The following is a 21,634-nucleotide window of genomic DNA, read 5'->3' as shown; positions in this document are numbered from 1 at the left end:
TGATATGCTTTTGTTTGCCAACTCTCGTATTCTGACAACAGTGAGCCGGAATGAGCAACAAAAGCGGGAGAGAGGGTGAGCGCATGGGAGGCTAACAATAAAAACACTCAAGTGGCGTATAATACAAATTTCACTTAATGAAGAGCACTCAAGAAGCAACAGTTTTAATTGGGCACCAGTATGTAAAGGAGTGCATTCATCAACCGTGTGTGCGAATTTGGATGAATGCGGGGCACACCTAATTTAAGTGTGTTTATTGTGTGCGAAAGTGGAAGTGTTTATTTATTCTTGAAAATCTATTCTGTATCCGAGATAAACGTTGGTTTTTTCCAAGTTAGAGTCCCCATATTTCGCTCTAGACTTTGGGGTGTATTTTCAGAATACTACTCGTATTTAGGACCAGAATGTCTGTTTGGTTGTATGCGCCCTCGACAGTCGCAGATCTCTCAACGAGATGGCTAAACAGTTCAAAATTCACCTGTTCTGGTTGCCGGGCCACAGAGATATCCCAGGGAATTCTAAATTCTGCCATACTCTTGCAGAATGGTCTATTTGCTGCTTATTTGGTTCTATACGTTGAGTTTTTCATGCTAGTTCCCAAGATCTTATTTAAATTAAATTTTGTAAACCGACTTATAAAACATTGAGAGTATAAAACCAACACAACAATAAAAAAGCTAAAAAAAAATCACTGAAAAGGATGTAGAAAAAATTTTGAATTTCTTAGCGCTAACCCTATTTTCAAAATACATCTTTTAATCCAGTTTTGGAGTACATCCAGATCCCCAAAAACTAAGTTTTTTCTACATCTTTGAAGGAACAGTTTTACCCATTAAAAAATTGGTCCAGATGTAAAAATAGCTCCCATATATATGTTTAGTACTTTTAAGGCAAAACATACATATAGCGTATTGCGTTATTAAATGCAGTCGTAATCAAGCATAAAGAGGCAGAAGCAGAACATAGTCTTTAACAAGAAGTATACGGGCTTTCAAAGGTGTAAAGTGTTGAATAACCCACAGATTTGGAAGTATGGAATATACTTTGTCGCAAGTGGAAGTTTCTAGTAGCCCACATCTGAATTCTGGAAAGATCGGCAACACAACCGACTTGATAAATATAACTGCACGTCATCGGCATACATTTGCACGTTGGCAAATTTGACCTGATCTGGTAAATCATTGGAGTATATTGAGTAGAGGAGAGGTCCAAGAATAGAGCCCTGTGGACCCCCCTTTGTAGTGGCAGTAAATATGATTCATGAATTCCATCGGAAGTATATTGCGATCGTCGCGTTATATACGAGGATATAAGCCATGTGGCAGTGGCAGAAAAATTTAGGTTATTCCTCAGTTTGGCGCAGAGTGGTGAGTGATGAACACAGTCGAATGCTTTCGAGTGGTCAAGAAGAATCGGAAAACAATTTCGCTATTATCAAGGCCTTCAAGGATTATCTCAACTACATCAGTGAGGCAACTGTGGTTTGGCCTAAACCCAGCTTGTCGTGAAGATTGTTTTCAGATATATAGTTTCGAAATTGAATATGCAGGAGTCTCTCGAAAACTTTAAACATATACGACAGTATCGCAATTGGTCTATACTCGCCATTGCTTTTGAGTATGGGAATGACTTTAACAAGTTTCCATACCTTTGGATAGGTACTGGTCATAATGACGGTGTTAAAATATAGAAAGTATAGAGAGAGACAGAGAAAAAAAACCGAGGGCAGTAGTAAACGAAGGAGAAAAAGTAAACGCGCGAACCCGAGCTAAGAAAATTATATCACCCCCACAACACACCGGAGCGCAGTACAGCAGCAAAGCTCATATAAGGTAGTTGGTTAGATGGCTTTTTGCTTTACTTGTGAATAATATCGTTGTTGTTGTTCTAGTTGGCTTTTACTTTGGATCGTTGATATTCAAGATAAATTGTTGCAGGAAAATTAACAAATTTTGTCGTCGTTTCGTTTCGATAAAACTGTTTGTTTTTCAAATAAATGTTCATCTATGTAATTTTGATATTTTGGGTATTGCAAACTTTTGCCATTCGATACAGGCAATTAAATTTCTCACAAGTAACACTTCCATTCAATCTACGTTTTTTGTAATTTTTATTGTTTAAAAATTGAGTATCTTAACGTAGTATCTTAATCTTAGAGAATACACCTTGAAGTTCATACAGAATAGAAATGGATACACACACCCGTGCATGTATATACAATATTTGTTGGTTGTCTTTGATATTAGTTTGGAATTTATTGCACTTGGTATTGCACCGCCGCCATTTGAGTTGAGCTCACATCAACAACAACAACAACAACTTAAACAAAAGGATGTCGGGTTCGTCGCTTTTTCTTCGGATAGTCATAGCCTTCGAAGTCATCCTCGATGTCCTCTATGAGATGTTTCTTATATTCCTTGTGCTCTTTGTGCTCCTTATGCTCTTTGTGCTCTTTGACTGGCACCGGAATGGGCAGTGGCACCTTTTTAATCACCGTTTTCGTATGAATGTGGGTGTGATGTTTGACCGGAACATGTATTCGGATTCTAGAAGAAATCACAATGTTAGACAAATAATAATGAATATTTGAAAGATTTAAGATGTGATTTTATTTTTGAGAAGGCAATTGAGAAAGCCACCCTTTTGTCAAAGAGTTTATAAAAGAAAATATTCCTTATTTTCAACACTAGACCTTGAATGGACTCGAATCGTAGTTTGCTGTGTGAGCTAACTTACTTGAGGTTGTCTTTTGATGGATAAGCCGTTGCCAGCATCAGTGCAGCAAATGTCACTAAAACAAGGACTATGATCTGAAAGATAAGAACAAACGAATTTAAAAGCTGTGGCATCATGGGTCGCATACGTGATACGCTTTTTAATAAAGGATATTAACAATCATACGACACGGTGGCCGCAAATTGGCAATGCAAGGAGATTTAACATTTGACAATTTTGGGATATTCTCGGTATACATTACATTCATATAAAACTAAATATTTAAATAAAATAATTAAATTCATTCAAACCGAATCAAATGATGGCATCCTATACAAATTTGTGGGGATTTTTTATCTTTAGACTTTGGGCATTAAAACTTCGCCCGTCTAAGGGCACATAGACCACCGTAGCGCAGGAGTTAGCATGACGGGAACATCAGAAAAAAATTTCAGCTCTGTTTATCACCTCCTAATGTTGGTGACTGTCGAGTGGAACTATGCCATGTAAAAACTTCTCCCCAAACTGGTGTCGCACTGCGGCACGCCGTTCGGACTCGGCAATAAAAGGGTGATGGATGTCCGGGCGTCTGTTAGCTGACGTCAAAATTTAACACCAATAGTTTTTATTAATATGGGCCAGTTTGGATTTCATATGGCCGAACTCAGTCCGTGTTGCGATATACGACTTCCAAGTTAAACTGAAATTCTTCTATAACCGCGTATGGTTACCATATAAACGTTTCCCCCAATTTGACTTCTTGGGCCCCTAGGCAGAGATGCCAACATTTAACCAGCAAAAACCGTAACGACAATTGTAAAAGGATAAAAAATAGGCAAATATTGTGTAAAAAAAGTAAAAAAAAAAACACAAACTTCGATTTTATGAAAATGTGGCAAATAGGTGTCTAGTTTTAACGAAAAAACGTTGCATTGCATTAGAATTTCTCTGGGAATTAAAAAAAAGTTAAAGAAGAGCAGAACGAGTGTACGATTTGATGCAAAATAATGAGACGTCGCCATCGAATATTTTCGCTTTTATGGTCCAGCTGTTGATTTGATTGACACGTCTGAACGCGTAGTTCAAATCCCGTGCAGTGGTTTCCCTCTCATAAGTGATGTATTCAGCCATATAAGACATTTCTAAGAAGTGGTGTCGTTATACAGCACGTCGTTTGGATTCAGCACTAAGTGGTCCCCGATCATTGGGCTAAAACTTTAATCAAACTGCACTCATTGAGATGAGAAAAGTATCTCCAATATCTTAATGGAATATTAGTGGGGAAATTTATGTTAAATGAAATAGGCTACCCATGAAATGGGCCCTCCGATATTCCAATTTCAGTTATGGAGCAGCTTCAGGGCTCAATCTTTTATGAATTGAAAACCTTTAAACTTGCACTTAGGTTGCTGTCGTTGAAAAAATCTCGCAGAGAAAGTCCTATAAAATATGCGACTCGTGCTGAAGGGCATATGAGATTCGGCCTTGCCCAACTTTTTCTTGTTTAGGTATCAATAATTAATATTTTTTTCTTATATTTATTTTTTGTAGTCATAGCCATGTCAAAGTTATCCTTTAGGCATTCTCATAAAATTTCTTGTCATTACTAATCTATTATGATATGATATGACGCGACTCGACTCGACACAAGTTCATCGGATTGCACATTTTTCGAGTATTTCCAACAAACTGGTTTGTCCATTTGAATTTGGGGAATCAAAATCTATTTCTGCTCCAATAATTTTTTAATTTACGATCCACAGTCCTGAGTAGCCATGTTTGTGGTTACCAACAACAACAAAAATATATGACAACATAAACTAAAAACGAAACTGAAACTGGTCCGCATTTCACTATGCCAGTGGAAGTGTTTCCGGGTGCCACCACTTCCGCACTCCTTTAAATGATCACATTTCAATTTTTGCAGTTTTCTTGTTTGCCATTGCGAAAAGTCTCGGCCTTGTCTCATGTCTGGGAATCTGTTGGCCTGGGCCAATTAAAGACTTTTTTTCCACGTTTTTTTTTATCATATTACACACATACATATATATAGCAGCACACACACACACACATACGCACGGACACTTACTCCTTTTGTTGAATACATTTTCGGTGATTGTTTGTTGGGTAAGCTCAAGCAAAAAAACTAAGATACGCCTAAATCGGATTAGAGTTTTTCTTCGACCGTGGCCGTGGCATACACAACCTTTCCGTGACAGAGATCCGTTACTATTACGAGTAAAATTTTGAAGTCACCTGCGTTTAAATATGAATCGAGGCAGCAGCAATTTCTTCGCAACGAGTTTATGGCCAGTTTGTTGTCTGCTCACAGCTGTTGCTGCCACTTCAATTTGCAGTTGAAAGACATTCGCTTGCAACAGCCAGACGACGAACATACATACATCCGGACACAATGGCATGCCCCGCCAGCAGCACATACGATGTTTGCGATGAGAAAACTACAACAACAATACTTGCAACAACATAATTTAATAGAGTTTCCAAAACAAAAGACGGCCTGCCAGAGTTTTCATTTTGAATAGATTTTTTGTTTTAAGCTGGCTATAACCCATAACCCAGTGAATATTTTTGTAATGGATGGATGGTACGCATAAGGCCTCTTTGGACATTTGAAAAAACAACTTATCTAGAAATAAAAAAATTTTTTCAGAATTTGAGTTCTAAATGTATCTTTTGAAGGTGGTTCTTTCGGTGTTCTTCGTATTTTCCAGATATTTTGTTTCGTCAAATGTCCATGAGTATTACACACGGCTCAAGGAATACAATTAGATTACCAGAGCGGCAAAACGTGCCTCCTGGAAGCTTTTTTGCGAACAGGTCGATAGCGTTAATGACGCCGTCAAAAACCTCAAAAGCTCATGTCCAAACTGAAATTTTAGTAGACACCATGGGAGTTAGAGCAGTGACAAAGGAGGACATGTTGAGGCTTTTAATGAAAACCCATTTTCCACGGGATACGAAGGTACTCACGGAGACACCGGAATCTTGGAATAATGACGTTGATCGAAGGTTTATGATAACGGAATTTATGGTGAAGGAATCTTTGAGGAGCTTCAAACCATTTAAGTCACCCGGACCTAATGGAATATTTCCGGCGTTACTACAGAAAGAGGCAGACTATCTGGCGCCTCGTCTGGCCAATGCCATGGTGCTTATACCCAAGCCCGGCAAGGCAAGTTATGCGACACAAAAGGCCTACAGACCCAGAAGCCTTACGTCTTTTCTACTCAAAACCATGGAACGTATTGTAGACACCATGATAAAGAGTATGACATCCAGCGAACTGCTCAAATACAAACAGCATGCCCATGTCAAGGGAAGGTGGTGGAGACTGCCCTGCACGAGGTTGTGCATAAAATAGAAGAATCTTTCGATGCCAAAACGTACACACTGGCGGTATGCATTGACATGGAGGGGGTTTTTAACAATGTGCGGAGCGACACACTGATCCAATCCTTAGACCAGTACCGGGTGGACCCAGTCCTTAGAGACTGGATAAACCATATGCTAAGGAACAGGTGGATAAATTGTGTGTCCCATGGCATAAATATAAGGGAGAAAGTGGCACAAGGCACGCCACAGGGGGGCATTTTATCGCCACTCCTATGGGTGACCACCATAAATGGCCTATTACGGATGCTGACTGAGGAGGGATTTGAACCCGTCTTCTACGCAGACGATGTTATAATACTTCTAAGGGGTAAGGATCCGAACGAGCTATGCAGAAGGTCCGAAAGAGTCTTGCATATGGCATATGACTGGGCTAGACCCAGAGGTCTCAATTTTAACCCAGAGAAGACTGAAATATGCCTGTCCACGAGGAAGACAAATGTGGGCCAATTTAACGCACCACATTTCCTCAATAAGACGATTTCGATATCTGACAAAGTCAAAAATGTAGGTGTGGTCTTGGACAGGAAACTTAATTCAAAGTGTCACATTCAGGAGCGTACTGAGAAGGCTCACAGATGTTGGGCACTATGTAGACGGGCCGTAGGCTCGAAATGGGGCCTGAATCCTAGGATAGTCCACTGGCTCTACAGGAGCGTGATTAGACCAATACTTACTTACGCCTCAGTAGTTTGGTGGACTACTATGGAGAAAAAGTGCAACATCAGGACCATACAACAGGTTCAGAGAACATGTTGTCTTGGCATTGGCGGAGCGATGAGGACCACGCCCACTAGGGCACTGGAGACTATTCTAGATATCCGACCCATTGACATACAAATTAAGTTTGAGGCAGCCACTGCGACTATGAGACTTAAGACGAGGGGAGAATGGATTGAGGAAGGGAACAGCTCATACCATCGCGGAATAATCGTGGCGTGACGATAGGAAACCTGGAAGTAAGGGAAGATATTTCCGTTCGGATACCTGAGATGAACCTTGAAGTCGAGTGCGGGTGGATTGACGGAACCCTATTATTGCCATCTGGAAAATCATGTTACATGGATGGATCAAAGCTAGAGGACAGAGTGGGCCTGGGGGTTTACATTGAGAACCCAGTGACTGAGATATGTTTTAGACTGCCTGACCATAATACGGACCTGCAGGCGGAGATCCGGGCGTTCACGGAATGCGCGAAGTGGTGTTGTGCGAGGACGTCAAGTGTGAACATCTTTACCAACAGTAAAATGGCCATAAGGGCAATAACAACCAGGACGTTAAGGTCTCTGAGGAAGGCAAAATCCGCATCGTTTGGGTGCCGGGCCATAACGAAGTAAGGGTAAATGAAAGGGCAGACGATCTGGCGGTGAAGACCAGATGGCTGTCAATAAACTTGGTTAACCCAAAGCCTTTCGGGTCGACGCAGACCGAGTTAAGGGAGTGGGCGACGAATACGCATGCAACATTGTGGAACAGCGAAACGGTCGGTAGGACGACGAAAATCCTATGGCGAGGTTCAAAATTGTGAGAAAACGAGGCTATTACTGAAAGGAAGCAAGAAGGAGGTCAGTATAGCTATTGGTATCATAAGGGGACACATAGGACTACGAGCTCACTTACGTAAAATCGGAGCGGCAAGTGATAGCATGTGTAGGGCATGCGGGGCCAGAACACCATTTTTACAGATCCATGACATTTAAATCGTTTACAAATCCAAGACACTTAAATCGGATCATGTGTAGGGCATGCTGTGAAGATGATGAGACGTTGGAGCATTTCCTTTGTCATTGCCCGGCTTTCGCGTCCAACAGATACCGGTACTTAGGTGAAGACACAATATCAGACATGAACCAACTTGGGGGAGTGGTATTGAAAACAATTAAGGATTTTGTAAGTAGCACGGAATTCCTAATTTAAAATTTTCTTTTTAGAGGTTACTTTATAGTTTTTAGAGCGCACAACAAGCCGATTACTGGCTTAAGTGTATGTCCATAGTGGCATGGGGCGGATTAATATCTGCACTCTGTTGTCAACCTAACCTAAATCGGAGTTTATTTAAAAGGAGAGTTTGCGAATATCCTTCCTTTTAGGAAGGTTCAGGAGGAATAGTGTGATTGCGTTATATTTAGCTGGAAAATCACAAGCGGCTATTGTTGGTGAGCTCAAACACCTGAAAGTGAACAAAATGTTTGTGATTCGCACCATAAAATGTTTTAATGCTTCGATAGCGTTGCCAAAAGCCATGGTCATAATCCAAAAAAAAAAACTTCAACAACACTCTGAAGAATAGAATTTCTCATTTGAACAAAGAAATTTGAACGTACGAAAATTTAAGCTTACGAACGGCCATCCGAAGTAGCATTTCATCTGAAGCGATGGTATGGGTGGCTGTGATCGCCTAACGCCGCGCTTCAATCGATTTCATCGAGCTTGTCGTCAAAGTTAATGCGGCTTCTTACCGCGAAAAGCTCTGGAAGCTGCTTTGGAGCTGTGGGGATACAAACATTTCGGTTGTTGACAATACCAAAAAGACACGGCACTTTCTCATAAAGCACGTGTATACCAAGAATGACTCATAATTAATGTTCCTCGTTTCTTGTCGCCCACACAATGGCCTTCGATTTCGATGGACTTTTCTATTTGGGCCATTTTAGAGGGCAAGGTAAGGACCAAGAAATATACCTGCTGAAGAAAGCCATTGTACGAGAGTGGGCCATAACGAGGATTCATGAGGATTCTTGACCTTATGTTATTGCTGCAATTGTTGTATAGTTCCGGCTATAGGTCAATTTCGTAGTTTTTCTTTGTTTTACTCCAATATCTCAGCTGACGTCGTCTAGCCATCCCCAAGGAATTTCACATGTCGTCACCCGAATTTTGGAATAAAACAAAGAAAACCCACATTTTGTTTCAACTGACACACAGCCAGGTCTATACAAAAATTGCAGCAAATATTTTCACAAAAAAAAGGCTGTTTGATTTGGTAACACTTTGTGTTAGCTACCCTGTATATTATATAATTTTGCATTCAATATCCACTTTCATCGAAATCGAATCAAAAATAGGCCTTTTGTAAACTAAATAGTCGAATCAGGTGTTCGATGTAAGATGAGGTTGTTTCGAGATATGGCCCATTTAGCCCATGTGTGAACTTAATTTGTGTGTGTAAACACACATTGTCTATGCCAAGTTTCAACTCAGTGGTCAGAGAATGGTAAAATAAATGTAAATCAGTGACTTTCTTCTTATCTGGAGGTGACAACATCAAATTCAGCTAAAAACTTACAAAACTTTACTTAATATGGCCAGTCCAAATCTCAACGTCATCGGATGGGAAATCAAGCACTCAGTGAACTCCAGAAGCAAAATCGGGAGAACGGTGCATAAAAGGCCAATACCGAAATTGGAATGTGTACTATAATTGCCACAAGTGTATCGTCATGCTAAATTTCTAGTTTAGACAGCCAGACGTACTGACAGGGCTAAGTCGTATTTTTCATTGGGTCTCAGACCAATTTTGCGAGGCGTTGCAAACAAAATGACGAGGATAATAAACCCCCACCTTATAGTGGTGGAGTTAACATTAGTGACCGTCTCAGTTTGGCCGTCATTTCCGCAAGACTCCGTCGACCACAAAGTTCACTGGGCATTTCTCCGTACTCCCAATTCGTAGCAGAACGGAGGTAATTCTTTGTTTATGTACCGCAAGCGCAATAAAAAAAATTCATTCATTCATTATTTATCGCAAATTTGTTTGTGCCATTCCCTGTAATTTCCTTGCTAGGCTTTTGAACTTACCTGAGTTTCAAAAACTGATTGTCTTCTCTTCACTGGGTTTTTTTGGGGCCACCTGTTTGCAAGCACATGCTACAAAGATAATCAAACTGTGTGCATTGAATGGGCTACCTAAATTTGAAGTGCAATTTGGCAAAATAGCAGCTACAAATGGTGACTCCAGCTACTTGCCGAAAGTAAGTGAAGGCATCGCGAATAACAAAAACTCCTCGATTGGCATAACTGAGTACCAGATAGTCTAGCTTGGTGCCAGTTTTCTAATGGGACATCCATTAAAATCATTTCAAATGCTCTCAATTGCACATCTCCTCCAATCAGCGGTGTGCACGTGAGTTGTGGTGTCACGCGTGAGTCACGTGATAAGTGAGTGAAATCCAAATGCAATCAAGTGATCGTGCGTGACCGTGATTGAATTAAAATTTATCCTTCATTAGTGAAATCATGATCACGACACTGATCGTGACTCGCGAGAAAACAACACTCACGAGAAAAATCATAACTCACGAAGCATTCACGACTCACGAGAAAATCGAGACTCAAGAGAAAATCACAACTAACGGTTAAGTGCCTCGTGATTGTTTCGTGAGTTGTGAGTGTCTTGTGAGTCGTGGGTGAGTTACATTTGTGCCTCGTGACTCACGAAAAAATCGCGACTCAAGAGAAAATTACGACTAACGGTTGAATGCCTCGTGATTGTTTCGTGAGTTGTAAGTGTCTAGTAGGTCGTGCGTGAGTTACATTTGTGCCTCGTGAGCGTGCGTTAGTAAAATGTTTATCTCGTGAGCATTGGTACAAAATCACTCACTTGCATATGTCTACCTGCAACCCCCAAGTGCAGTTTTAAGTAGCCAATGCATCGCAATACGTTGTCACATTCACATTGGGAATCTTGAATTGTTAGCTCGATTACGATTTGGCGGCAAGAGGGATGACAACCCTCTATCTAGCCAACCCCATCAACTTCCTTGTTAAGTTTTTTTTTTCGGTTTCGTTTGCATCATTTGGAGTAGGTAGCCGTAAAGAAAACTGTCACAACTTTCAGCAAACCAAGGAGCATCGCTTCCGCTTCATGGCACTGGAACAGCTGCAAATGGCCATTGCAAGCTGTGTGCTCACAATACCAGTTCTAAATACCCTACTGGCCACAATGTGGCATTTAAGATTTTTTTTTTTGGCAAAGCCTTGCCCATTCTGGCATAGACGTAACTCATTTTGTCCACATCCGGTTTGGGTGGCTCTTTGGCCAGCCGTCGTAGATAAGCCACTATTAAATTTCAGGTTGCATTAACTGCACCAATTGGAAATATCGAACAATGCCAAGTGCCACGGACAGCTTTCCGATGGCTACCATCCATGGTAGCCGTCGTTTTATTGTTGCGCAACGTTTGAAAGACACGGCCTACAATCTTGGAGGCCTATGCCATAACGAGTGGCAATTACACCCATACATGCAGCCAAGCGAAAGAGCGACCAGCAAAGCAGCCTCAAGAAATTCATCCGCCATAACGGGCGTTTTAAGCCAACCGCAGTAGACTTAAGCCATTTGCCTTACCATTGTGTCCGTATGTCTGGCGATGCAACTTTTTGCCAATCGAAGGAGGGATAATGGTTTAGGTCAAGGGCGGATGCTGCCAGCTGGACGCCACTTGCCGTGGAGTTGGCTATTCTTGCGGAATGTGCTTTCCTGTGCTGCCTTCTCCACATCACAATTATCCGGAATCCAACTTGGCTTGCAACTCTGCGAAACTCTTTTTGAGGAAGTGTTCGTTCAATGGTTTTCTTCGAGTGTATGTGTAGTGAGCATTATGTAACACAGCCAGCTATTGTTGTGGTGGTGGTGGTGGTGGTAGTGGTGGTTGGGTTGATGGTTATGGTACGCTAGCATTGATCGTAACATTCATTGCAAGTTTTGTAATAGACGACACTACTTTTTATGGATTTTTTATTTATTTTCATTTGTTAGCTGGTCGCCTATTTTTTGTTTTTGCCTCGCTCCGCTTTGGTTGGTTTTTATTGGAAAACGTTTTATCGCATCGTGGCTCAGCGCGCATGTGCAACCACTTGGGAAAAACCAGAGCGCATTTTGGCGCACGTTCGCTGTCAGCAGATGCAGATTGTGCCACAAACCAGCAATGGGCACTGTCATTGCGACATTTCTTGCATGATGGGGAATTCAAAGCTGCTTGTTTCAGTTTCAGTTTTTGAGATATGGGTGAGAGATGTGTCCTTAAAAGATTTACCGCTTTTTCGAACCGGTTTAAATTGAGGATGCCTTGCCACGACATCCATCATATATGGCTAGGCGGCAGTAGTCCATTGTGGCAATAGCATCAGTCAAATTGGTGTTACCGTGGCAGGCTGTAAACTTTTCCTAGCGATGGCAATTAATTCGAAATGGTATTTCATTAGCCACCATTCAATTTAGTATCCCATTTTTAGAGCGCCTCTGCAAAGTGTTTTCACTAATCAACAGTTTTGACGTTTCTCGTTGGTGGGGGATCGTTTATATCTTCAGGAATAAAATTTTCAAATTTCCAAAAGGACCAATGGAAAAAAATTCTTACTGATTGGGGCCAAATGGTTATCAAATGAAAGGTGTTTAAAAGAAGAGTATGAATTTGGTATAAAGGTTTTTTTTAAGGGGACGCCGTATTTTTTGCTGCTCTTTTGATATTTCTCTTCAGTAAGGTTTGCCATTTCATGATGAAAAGATATACGAGCAAACAACTAGTCGAAATTATACAAATTTTGTACCAAAATTCGGAGTCAGTTGCCTCAACGTTAAGAGCCCTAAGTCGAAGGCTTATTTCTGGCTGAATGGCTTCGTCAATAAGCAAAATATGCGCTATCGGTCAGACAGCAATCCATACGTACTCCATGAGTCATCATTGCATCCCGAACAAATTACGATTTGGTGCGGTTTATGGGCCGGCGGCGTCAAATATTCCCTATCTACAGATCTACACACTATTGCATGCGTTTGACCCAATTGTCGAAGCACTTTTGCCACTCTGACTGAGGTATCTCCAGAACATGCATTCTGAACGTATCAACCGTTTCTTCAGGTGTCGAAAAACTTTGACCTCTCATTTTATTTTTTATGCGCGGGAATAAAAAGAAGTCATTCTGTGCCAAGTTAGGACTATACGGCGGATGACTCTTCAAATCGATGTTTTGAGTGCTCAAAAATGCAGTTGTTTCAGCCGATGTGAGAAAGCTCGCATTGTCGTGGTGAAGAGTGATCCGTCTTCGGCGGTTGGTTTTCCTGATTTCTTGGAAGACAACTGGCAAACAAATGGTTGTGTACCACTTAGAATCGACTGCTCTGCGTTGTGCCAGTGGTACGATTGCTACATGTCCAGTTTTTCTGAAAAAACAGGCGATCAATTCCTTGGAAGTGCTTCGATTCGAACTTTTGTTGGATATGGCCCATCTTGAAACACCCATACATTCGACTGCTGTTTACTTCGTGAATCATACGCGTAAATCCACGATTGATCACCTGTCACGATATCATAGACGTGTTTCAAAGCACCGCGATCGTATTTTTGGAGCATTTCTATCGACCAATTCTCACGATCCTTTTTTTGAGCAATTGACAAATTGTGTGGAATCCAAGGCGAACAAGAACTTTTTGACGGTCAAATGTTTATGCAATATTGAATGTATGCTGGTCCCACTGATGCCTAAAGTTGTCTCAATCTCACGATAGGTCACATGATGATCTTGCAATATCAGTTGGTGCACAGCATAAAGGGTTTTTGGACAAAGACTGTTTTTGGACGATCTTCACGATCTTCGTCTTGAAATGAACTACGACCTCGGTTGAATTCACCATACCATCGACAAACACTAGTCCTTGATGGAGCTTCATCGCCAAAAATTTAATTATGTTCATTGGTGCACTGTTGTTGAGTTAATCCACGTCGAAAGTTGTAAAAAATAACACCCATATTGCCCCAATCGCTAAAAATACCTAAAAAATCGTTCTACACTCTATGCCCGTCAATTGTTTCAAGTCTGGTTTCTCATCTGCAACTAAGTGCCGGAGGCTTTTAGCTGTGAAAACCGGACATTGGCATAGGAAATGTTCCAGCATCTCATCGTCTTCCTACTCTGCAGTCCTATGTGTCACGTAATATTACCAAAATCTGCATTGCCCTCCGGAGGCCACCGTAGCGCAGAGGTTAGCATGTCCGCCTATGACGCTGAACGCCTGGGTTCAAATCCTGGCGAGACCATCATAAGCGGTGGTTTTCCCCTCCTAATGCTGGCGATATTTGTAAGGTACTATGCCATGTAAAAACTTCTCCTCAAAAGAGGTGTCGCACTGCGGCACGCCGTTCGGACTCGGCTATAAAAAGGAAGTCCCTTATCATTGAGCTTAAACTTGAATCGGACTGCACTCATAGATATGTTAGAAGTTTGCCCCTGTTCCTTAATGGAATGTTCATGGGCAAATTTGCATTTGCATATTGACCTCCTTCATATTTCCCCTCAGTTATAGCCTTCCACTGTGCAGATTTCTCCATTGAATTTTCTGCATCCTCTTATCACTGATCCACTTTCAAGTCGTCTACCCTCGCGTTCCCCTTTTCTTCGATATGACTCGGCATCCAAACGATGCGGATCGTACCATTCTCAAAGAAGGCGTTTATCTCTTTCCTACACTCCAAAACTTTTCGTGATCTTACCGTTGATTGATATTCACACTGAACGTCCTCGGGTCAATCGCAACTGACGTTCTCGCACTCTTAAACCACTTCATGTATTCCCTGATCTTTGTTATGACCCGACAGCCGTAAGCAAAAATCAGTGTGTAACATGAACTACCAGATGGCAATGCCAGAGTTCCATCAATCCAAGACAGTGCTACTGGCAACAGTGCCTCGCACTCAATCTCAAGTGTCGTCTTAGGTATTCGGTCGGAAAGTTCTTCCGTTCCTTTCCAGGCCTGATATGATATGACCTGCTTCCATCTACACTCTCGTACTCTCATAGCCGCAGTAATTACCTCATGCCAACTCTGTACGTCTATAAGTTGGACATCTAGAACTGTCTCCAGTGCTCTAACATATTAAGGGTGGTTCCAATCGCCCCACCTATGGTAAGACATTATGTTATCCGAACCATTGTAACGTCCTTACGTTGCTCTTTTTCTCCGTCGCCAACCACCAAACAACCGAGACGTAAGTTCAGTGGAATCTCCTCGGAGTCAGGCCCCATTTCAAGCCTAGAGCCGTCAACAAAGTGCCCAACATCAATGAACCTACTCAGCTAGCTCCTGGATGTGACACCACCAGTTCAGTTACCTATCCCACATAACAAAGACAAATTTGCCTATGAACACTCCATAAAGGAACAGCGGGAATGCTTATCTCATATCAATTAGTGTTGTCCGATACAAGTTCAAAATCAATGATAAGGGATTTCCTTTTTATTGACGAGTACAAACGTCTTGCCGGCCTTCCTGCATATCTAGAGATGGACAATGGATAAATACCTAAAAGGTATTTACCCCGTAAATTGGGTAAATTTGGTAAATTGGGTACTCATTTATACCCAAAAGCTGGGTATTTATAATTTTGCAAATATCTTGGGTATAAAATATTTTTTCTAAACAATTTTTGATGATTTCGTATTCTTTGTATATAAACCTGATCTTTTGATCTCATAAAATCGGATTTTAGTTGTATATAGCCGCTATTTAGACCGATCTCCATACTTAAAGTCAGGAGGCGATTTCGATGAAATTAGGCACAGTGAGTTCTGGTAGACCCCTACCCATTTCTGTGAAGTGTGGTTCAGATCGGACTATTTTTGGATATAGCTGCCCTATAGAGCGACTGCCCGATCTCCTGATATAGGGTATTGCGGCCATAAAAGATCAATTTATTAGCCGAATTCGATGAAATTTGGCATTCTGGTGGATCCTTACCCAATCCTGTCAAATGCATATAGACCGATCTCCCGATATAGAGTATTGGGCCATAAAAGGAGCATTTTTCATCCGATTTGGATGAAATTTGACAGTGCGTTTTGATACTCCTCTACACCTTTATGTCGAACATCGTCCAGATCGGACCATATTTGTATATAGCTGCCATGTAAACCGATCTCCCGATATAGAGTATTGACCCCACAAAAGGAGCATTTTTCATCCGATTTTGATTGAGATTTGAAACAGTGAGTTTTGATAGACCTAAGAGCATTACATGTGCCAAAAATTCCTGAATATCGGATGATAAATGGCCACACTCTTAAAATAGTTGTATTTAGTAATCGAGTTAACATATATTTATATGGGAGCTATATCTAAATTACAACAGATTTCTTCCAACTTCAGTAGTGTTCGTCTTCAAGGCGAAAATGTCACCTGTGCCAAATGCGATCTGTACTTGGAACACAAATCACCATGGATGGACAGACAGACCAACGGACATACAGAAAAGGGGCATGGCTTAGTCGAATCAGAAAGTGATTTTGTGTCGATCGGTATGCTATTCCACGAACTTCTTTGCGAAATATTACCTCATGAAAATTATTTTAAGGCCCAAAAATAGCAACTTGGAGCAGTTCTTCCACGAATAGATCTCACAAAACATGGCTTTGAAAAAAATCTTCAAATTTTATTTCAATAAAAATACAGATTTACTCCAAATATAGAAAGTGGATGAATTCCCAAAAATGATTTGCCTGTTTTGGAACAAAACATTTGGGATGAACTTGTCTCTCTATATGTTTTTCTTATTTGTTAAGAATACCCTAAAAGTATGCTACACTTTTAGGCATTTCTTATGGTTATAGGATTTTCTTTTTGCTTTAAAGGTTGAATGGGTGGGTCAGTAACTCCCATCCATTCAAGGTTGTCATGCAAGTTACTGGTCTTGGCAGTAAGCTTAAAGAGCCTATAAGAGACATACATATATTTTGATATCGCTAAAATTTGGAATACAGTCGAATAGGGTTAATTGTACATCGTCTCATTGAAATAGACCACATTTCAATGAAACACACTCCGCTTAATCGAATAATTGAAACAATATTTCCGAATTTTGTTATTTTAATAGATCAGATTCGACTGTAGTTAGTTGTAGGAGACCTGTCGATACGCATCTGGCATGCATCATCTGCATATGATCCAAATTAGTCCATATGTCTGTAATGTTTGGATTATAAAAAGTCCATGTTGTTGGGCATCCAAAGATTGACTCGGCTGAACGAGTATAGACGATGTGGACATGATCCACAAAACCTTACCATTTTTTGTTTACGCAGAGAACCCTTGGGGACGCATTACTAAATCACTTCTACTCCGTCTACTTATAAATGGTAATCTTCGAAAGTTGCAGCCAACAATTGCAAGTGATTTCCTAGGGCTCTGGGTGATCAGGACGAAAAATGAAACTGCATTGGGTCAATTGTTAATGTTTTCTTTTTTTGTTTTATTATTTCAGATACACTTTATTATTTTTTTTTCTGTTTTTGTTGCTTATTTTGGGTTTTTTTTAGGTTTTGTTTTTTAAGAATAAATTGAATTTATTATTTGTTGTTATGTTAAATATGCATTTGTTGTTGTTGTTGTTGGTTTTATTGTTTATTTTATTTTCTTTCTGTTTTTATGTGTGTGTGTGTGTATGTGAATGTGTGTTATTTTTATTTCAGATGAAGTTCTTCTAATTGAAAAAAGAAATTGATTTACCTAAAACGAAAACAATACTCCACTATTTAACTCGCACTCCACAAGAACAATAAAAAGTGGTGATGATGTGGCTAATGATCGTAAGTCTATCTTTTTGTTATAACTAATGGTAGTGAGAATGATGATAGTTGTAGTGATGTAGATGGTAATGTAGATGTAGTAATGTAGATGGTGTTAGTGGCAATCAAAAACTCATCACATTAAGAGCAATTATTAACGAAATAAAAACATTTCAGAAATCAAATTGAACTATGTGGTGAATAAAAACAGAACAGAACACCAACGTCACAATAGGATAGCTACGTTCTTCTTCTTCATACATACGTTTGTCTGACTATAGGACTTTTACTTTGCTGTACAAGAACTTTGAAAGAAAAATTATGAATTTTTTTAAACGTTTCCTCAGGTGCAGCCATTTTTAAGTTCTTTTGGCCTATAGACCCCCACCCACTTTTTCGCATGCTTGGAATAATAAATAAATATCCTTGTGACTTTATAAAAGGAATTCATGAATCAACAAATAAAACTCTAATGGGATGTTATGCATTACGTATGTCGGTAGTTGTACGGAATGCAGACTGCAATTATAGCCTTGGATGGCCCGCTGAATTCATTTGTTCGTAGGTGTGTAAAATACCGTGTCCGCAATTGATAAAAATATTTTATGTTGAAATATTTCTAATGGAACCAACTTGGAAATCTCAATACTTCTGCAGTTTAAAACCAGAACGGAGGCAGTTAGAAATCATTGCCAGAATAATATAGTAGCAAGCACGAAATCATATGTATAGCCATATAGGAGTCTAAGAACTTTTTCTACGCGTTGCTGAGTATGTCCATAGGCGAGGTATAGCGTTGAACATTTCGTATTTCATTACGTTTTATACCCACCACCACAGAATAGGGGTATACCATTCCTCGAAATATGCATTTCTCGAAATAGTCATTCCTCGAAATATTGATCAATTCCTCGAAATATTGATCTGCGACCCTAAAAGTGTTTTTATTCTTGATCGTCTTGATATTCTTAATAGACCTAACCAAGTTCGTCCGCCCGTCTGTGAAAATTACGATAGTGGTCGAACGAATATGGATAACCGCTTAAAATTTTGCACAGACACTTCTTACTGATGTAGGTCGTAGGGGATTACAAATGGGCCATTTCAGTTGAGATGTGGATATGACTGCCATAAAAATGATCCTTCGATTTGACTTGACAACGTAATCAATTATACTCCGAATTGGCAAAAAATTTTGTATGTACTTTTTTCATGACTTCTGCAACCGTGGTAAGTATGGTTTAAATCGGTCTATAACCTGATATAGCTCCCATTTAAAACCGGTCTCCTGATTTGAAAGCCTCAATACTTAACCGATTTTTTCTGAAATTTAGCACGAAGTATTCTGTTATGAATTGCAATAACTGTACCAAATATGGAGGCCACCGTAGCGCAGAGGTTAGCATGCCCGCCTGGGTTCGAATCCTGGCGAGACCATCAGAAAAAAAATTTCAGCGGTGGTTTTCCCCTCCTAATGCTGGCAACATTTGTGTGGTACTAAGCCATGTAAAACTTCTCTCCAAAGAGGTGTCACACTGCGGCACGCCGTTCGGACTCGGCTATAAAAAGGGGCCCCTTATCATTGAGCTTAAAGTAGAATCGGACTGCACACATTGATATGTGAGAAGTTTGCCCCTGTTCCTTAGTGTAATGTTCATGGACAAAATTTGCATTTGTACCAAATATGATCTGAATCGGTGTATAACCTGATAAGACTTCCATATAAATCGATCTCCCGATTTGAGATTTAGAGCCCCTGGTAGCCGCAGTTGTTGTCTGATTTGGCTATAATTTTGTGGCTTTCAACATCCGCGGAAGGTTTGGTCAAAATCGGCCAATAACCTGATATAGTTACCATATAAACCGATCTCGCGATTAGTCTTCGACGGTCCCAAGAAATTCCAAATTTTGGTCTGATTTGGCAAAAACTTAGTGATTCATTTGTGTAAAATTTGTAGTAGAATCTCGACCCAGCTGCATTTTGAATGTTTTTTGCTTGTTTTCTGCAAAATTCACATTTGACTGTACAAAAATGGGTAGAAAGCGAATGGCATAGCTTTCAGGGAAAGTGTGAAATATTTGCAAATGTTGATTTGTTAACAAGTCCGACTATACCGAAGGCCACCGTAGCGGAGGCCACCGTAGCGCAGAGGTTAGCATGTCCGCCTGGGTTCGAATCCAGGCAAGACCATCTGAAAAAATGTGCAGCGGTGGTTTTCCCCTCCTAATGCTGGCAACATTTGAGAGTTACTATGTCATGTAAATCTTCTCTCCAAAGAGGTGTCGCACTGCGGCACGCCGTTCGGACTCGGATATAAACCACAATCGGACTGCACTCATTGATATGTGAGAAGTTTCCCCCTGTTCCTTAGTGGAATATTCATGGGCAAAATTTGCAATTTTTAATATACCGAACACTAGGTATCGAATTCTGGCGAGAACATTAGAAAACATTTTCATTGGTGGTTATCCCCTTTGTATTTGGAGGAATTCATCAGTGTTACACTTCTCTACAAAGAGGTGGAGCTTTGCTGCACGCCATTCGAGGTCCCTTATCAATGAGCTTAAACTTGAATCGAACCGCACTCACAGACATGAGAAAAGTGTTCCCACTGTTCCTTACTGGAAAATTTATGGTAAAACTTATTTGCAATTTTTAGACTCCTGATATTGTATATAAATTTTATGAAGAAGAGAGATGGACAGACAGTATGTTACTTGTGCTTTAAAGAATACAAGACAATATTGACGAACTACCCTTTTACATGCAATTAAAAACTGATTGAACATTGGACTGGTGTTAGCAAAAATGTTTGGAAATTCATAGCGATTGAAAAATTGGAATGAGTAGGAACAAAGATTGTCCATAGGTGCTTCTATGCCAGAAATGAGATGATATTGTCATGATGCTTTTGTTCGTCTGTCTGTAAGATGAAAGCAGTCTTCTTTCTGTCAGCGTATTGTTACTGTTTGCAAACAGTTTGGAACTTCTGATAGCCCTTTAGGTGTAAAAAGAGAGGTTTGTTAACCCCTAACGTTCATGAATAATGGGGAAATGTTTCATCTTCTTGAGATGCAATGTAATGAAACTTTTGTCCTTGCGTCGAATCAGTCTATTTGTTGTCGTCGTTTTATGTCTACTTTCCACAGTAGTGAATGAATGAATGAATACATGCCTGAGTGTACCGAGGATTAGTTGAAAGAGTTGGACAGTGTTTGGTTGTGGTTCATATGCAAAAGATTCGTGGGATGAATGCGTGGATTATGGTATGGTTGTTGTATGGTCTAATAATGGCTTTGACTGACTGTTCTGCTGTTGTGTTTTGTTGTTGTTGTTTCTCTTTAGGGATTGTTTTTATATATCAGCTTTGGTTTTTTTCTTTTGTTTTGTTTTTTTAGGGGATATTCTCTTTTTGTTTCTGGTTTTCTGGTTTTCTTGTCATCATTAATAATAAAAGGCAAAATATTGTTTTTCTTTTATTTTTATGTTGTTTTCCATTTTCATTCTTTTTAATTATTATTGAAAAATGTTTCATTGTTTTCTTAAATGGGGGTTCTGAATATATTTCAGCGTGCATTATACCTTCAACTCCTCTACAATCCTACTTCTACTACCGTTTGTTTCTTACATATATGTAACATAATATTCCATTTTACTTCTGTTTACTGCATAAATTGTTTTAATAGATTTTCACTTTTCTGTGTTTTCTTGGTTGCTTCTTTTTTCTTCCTTTTTGTATGTATAATCCAGTTTTTTTTGTTTTGTTTTGTTTTTGTTTTAATGGTATATAATAATAATAATAATAATAATAATAATGATGATAATAATAATAGTGATAATAATAATAATAATAATCGTAATAATAATCAGAATAATGCTAATTAAAAAAGTATTAACCATTTTGTTTTGTTTTCTTTTGTTTCATCCTCTTGTTATTAATTTTTACTAAAA

The 21,634-nt window shown here is 39.8% G+C and overlaps 1 protein-coding gene across 1 annotated transcript; it reads right to left on the bottom strand.

The window, feature by feature from the left end:
- Positions 1-2,255: 2,255 nt before the first annotated feature.
- Positions 2,256-4,878, bottom strand: LOC106084572 (uncharacterized). Its single transcript, XM_013248356.2, has 3 exons — positions 4,805-4,878; positions 2,737-2,810; positions 2,256-2,546 (listed from the first exon to the last, which is right to left on the bottom strand). The coding sequence occupies exons 1-3, from the start codon at positions 4,820-4,822 to the stop codon at positions 2,321-2,323; spliced, it is 318 nt and encodes a 105-aa protein (XP_013103810.1). The 5' UTR covers positions 4,823-4,878; the 3' UTR covers positions 2,256-2,320.
- Positions 4,879-21,634: the final 16,756 nt, after the last annotated feature.

This window comes from Stomoxys calcitrans, chromosome 5 (genome assembly GCF_963082655.1).
Source record: "Stomoxys calcitrans chromosome 5, idStoCalc2.1, whole genome shotgun sequence".
Lineage (NCBI taxonomy): Eukaryota > Metazoa > Arthropoda > Insecta > Diptera > Muscidae > Stomoxys > Stomoxys calcitrans.
This window is presented reverse-complemented; position numbering and strand designations above follow the sequence as displayed.

Bases quoted from the DNA above. Each gene is read 5' to 3' on its own strand.
- LOC106084572 (XM_013248356.2), bottom strand. The intron at 2,547-2,736 runs GTAAGTTAGCTC...GATTTCTTCTAG, and splicing joins CCATCAAAAGACAACCTCAA to AATCCGAATACATGTTCCGG.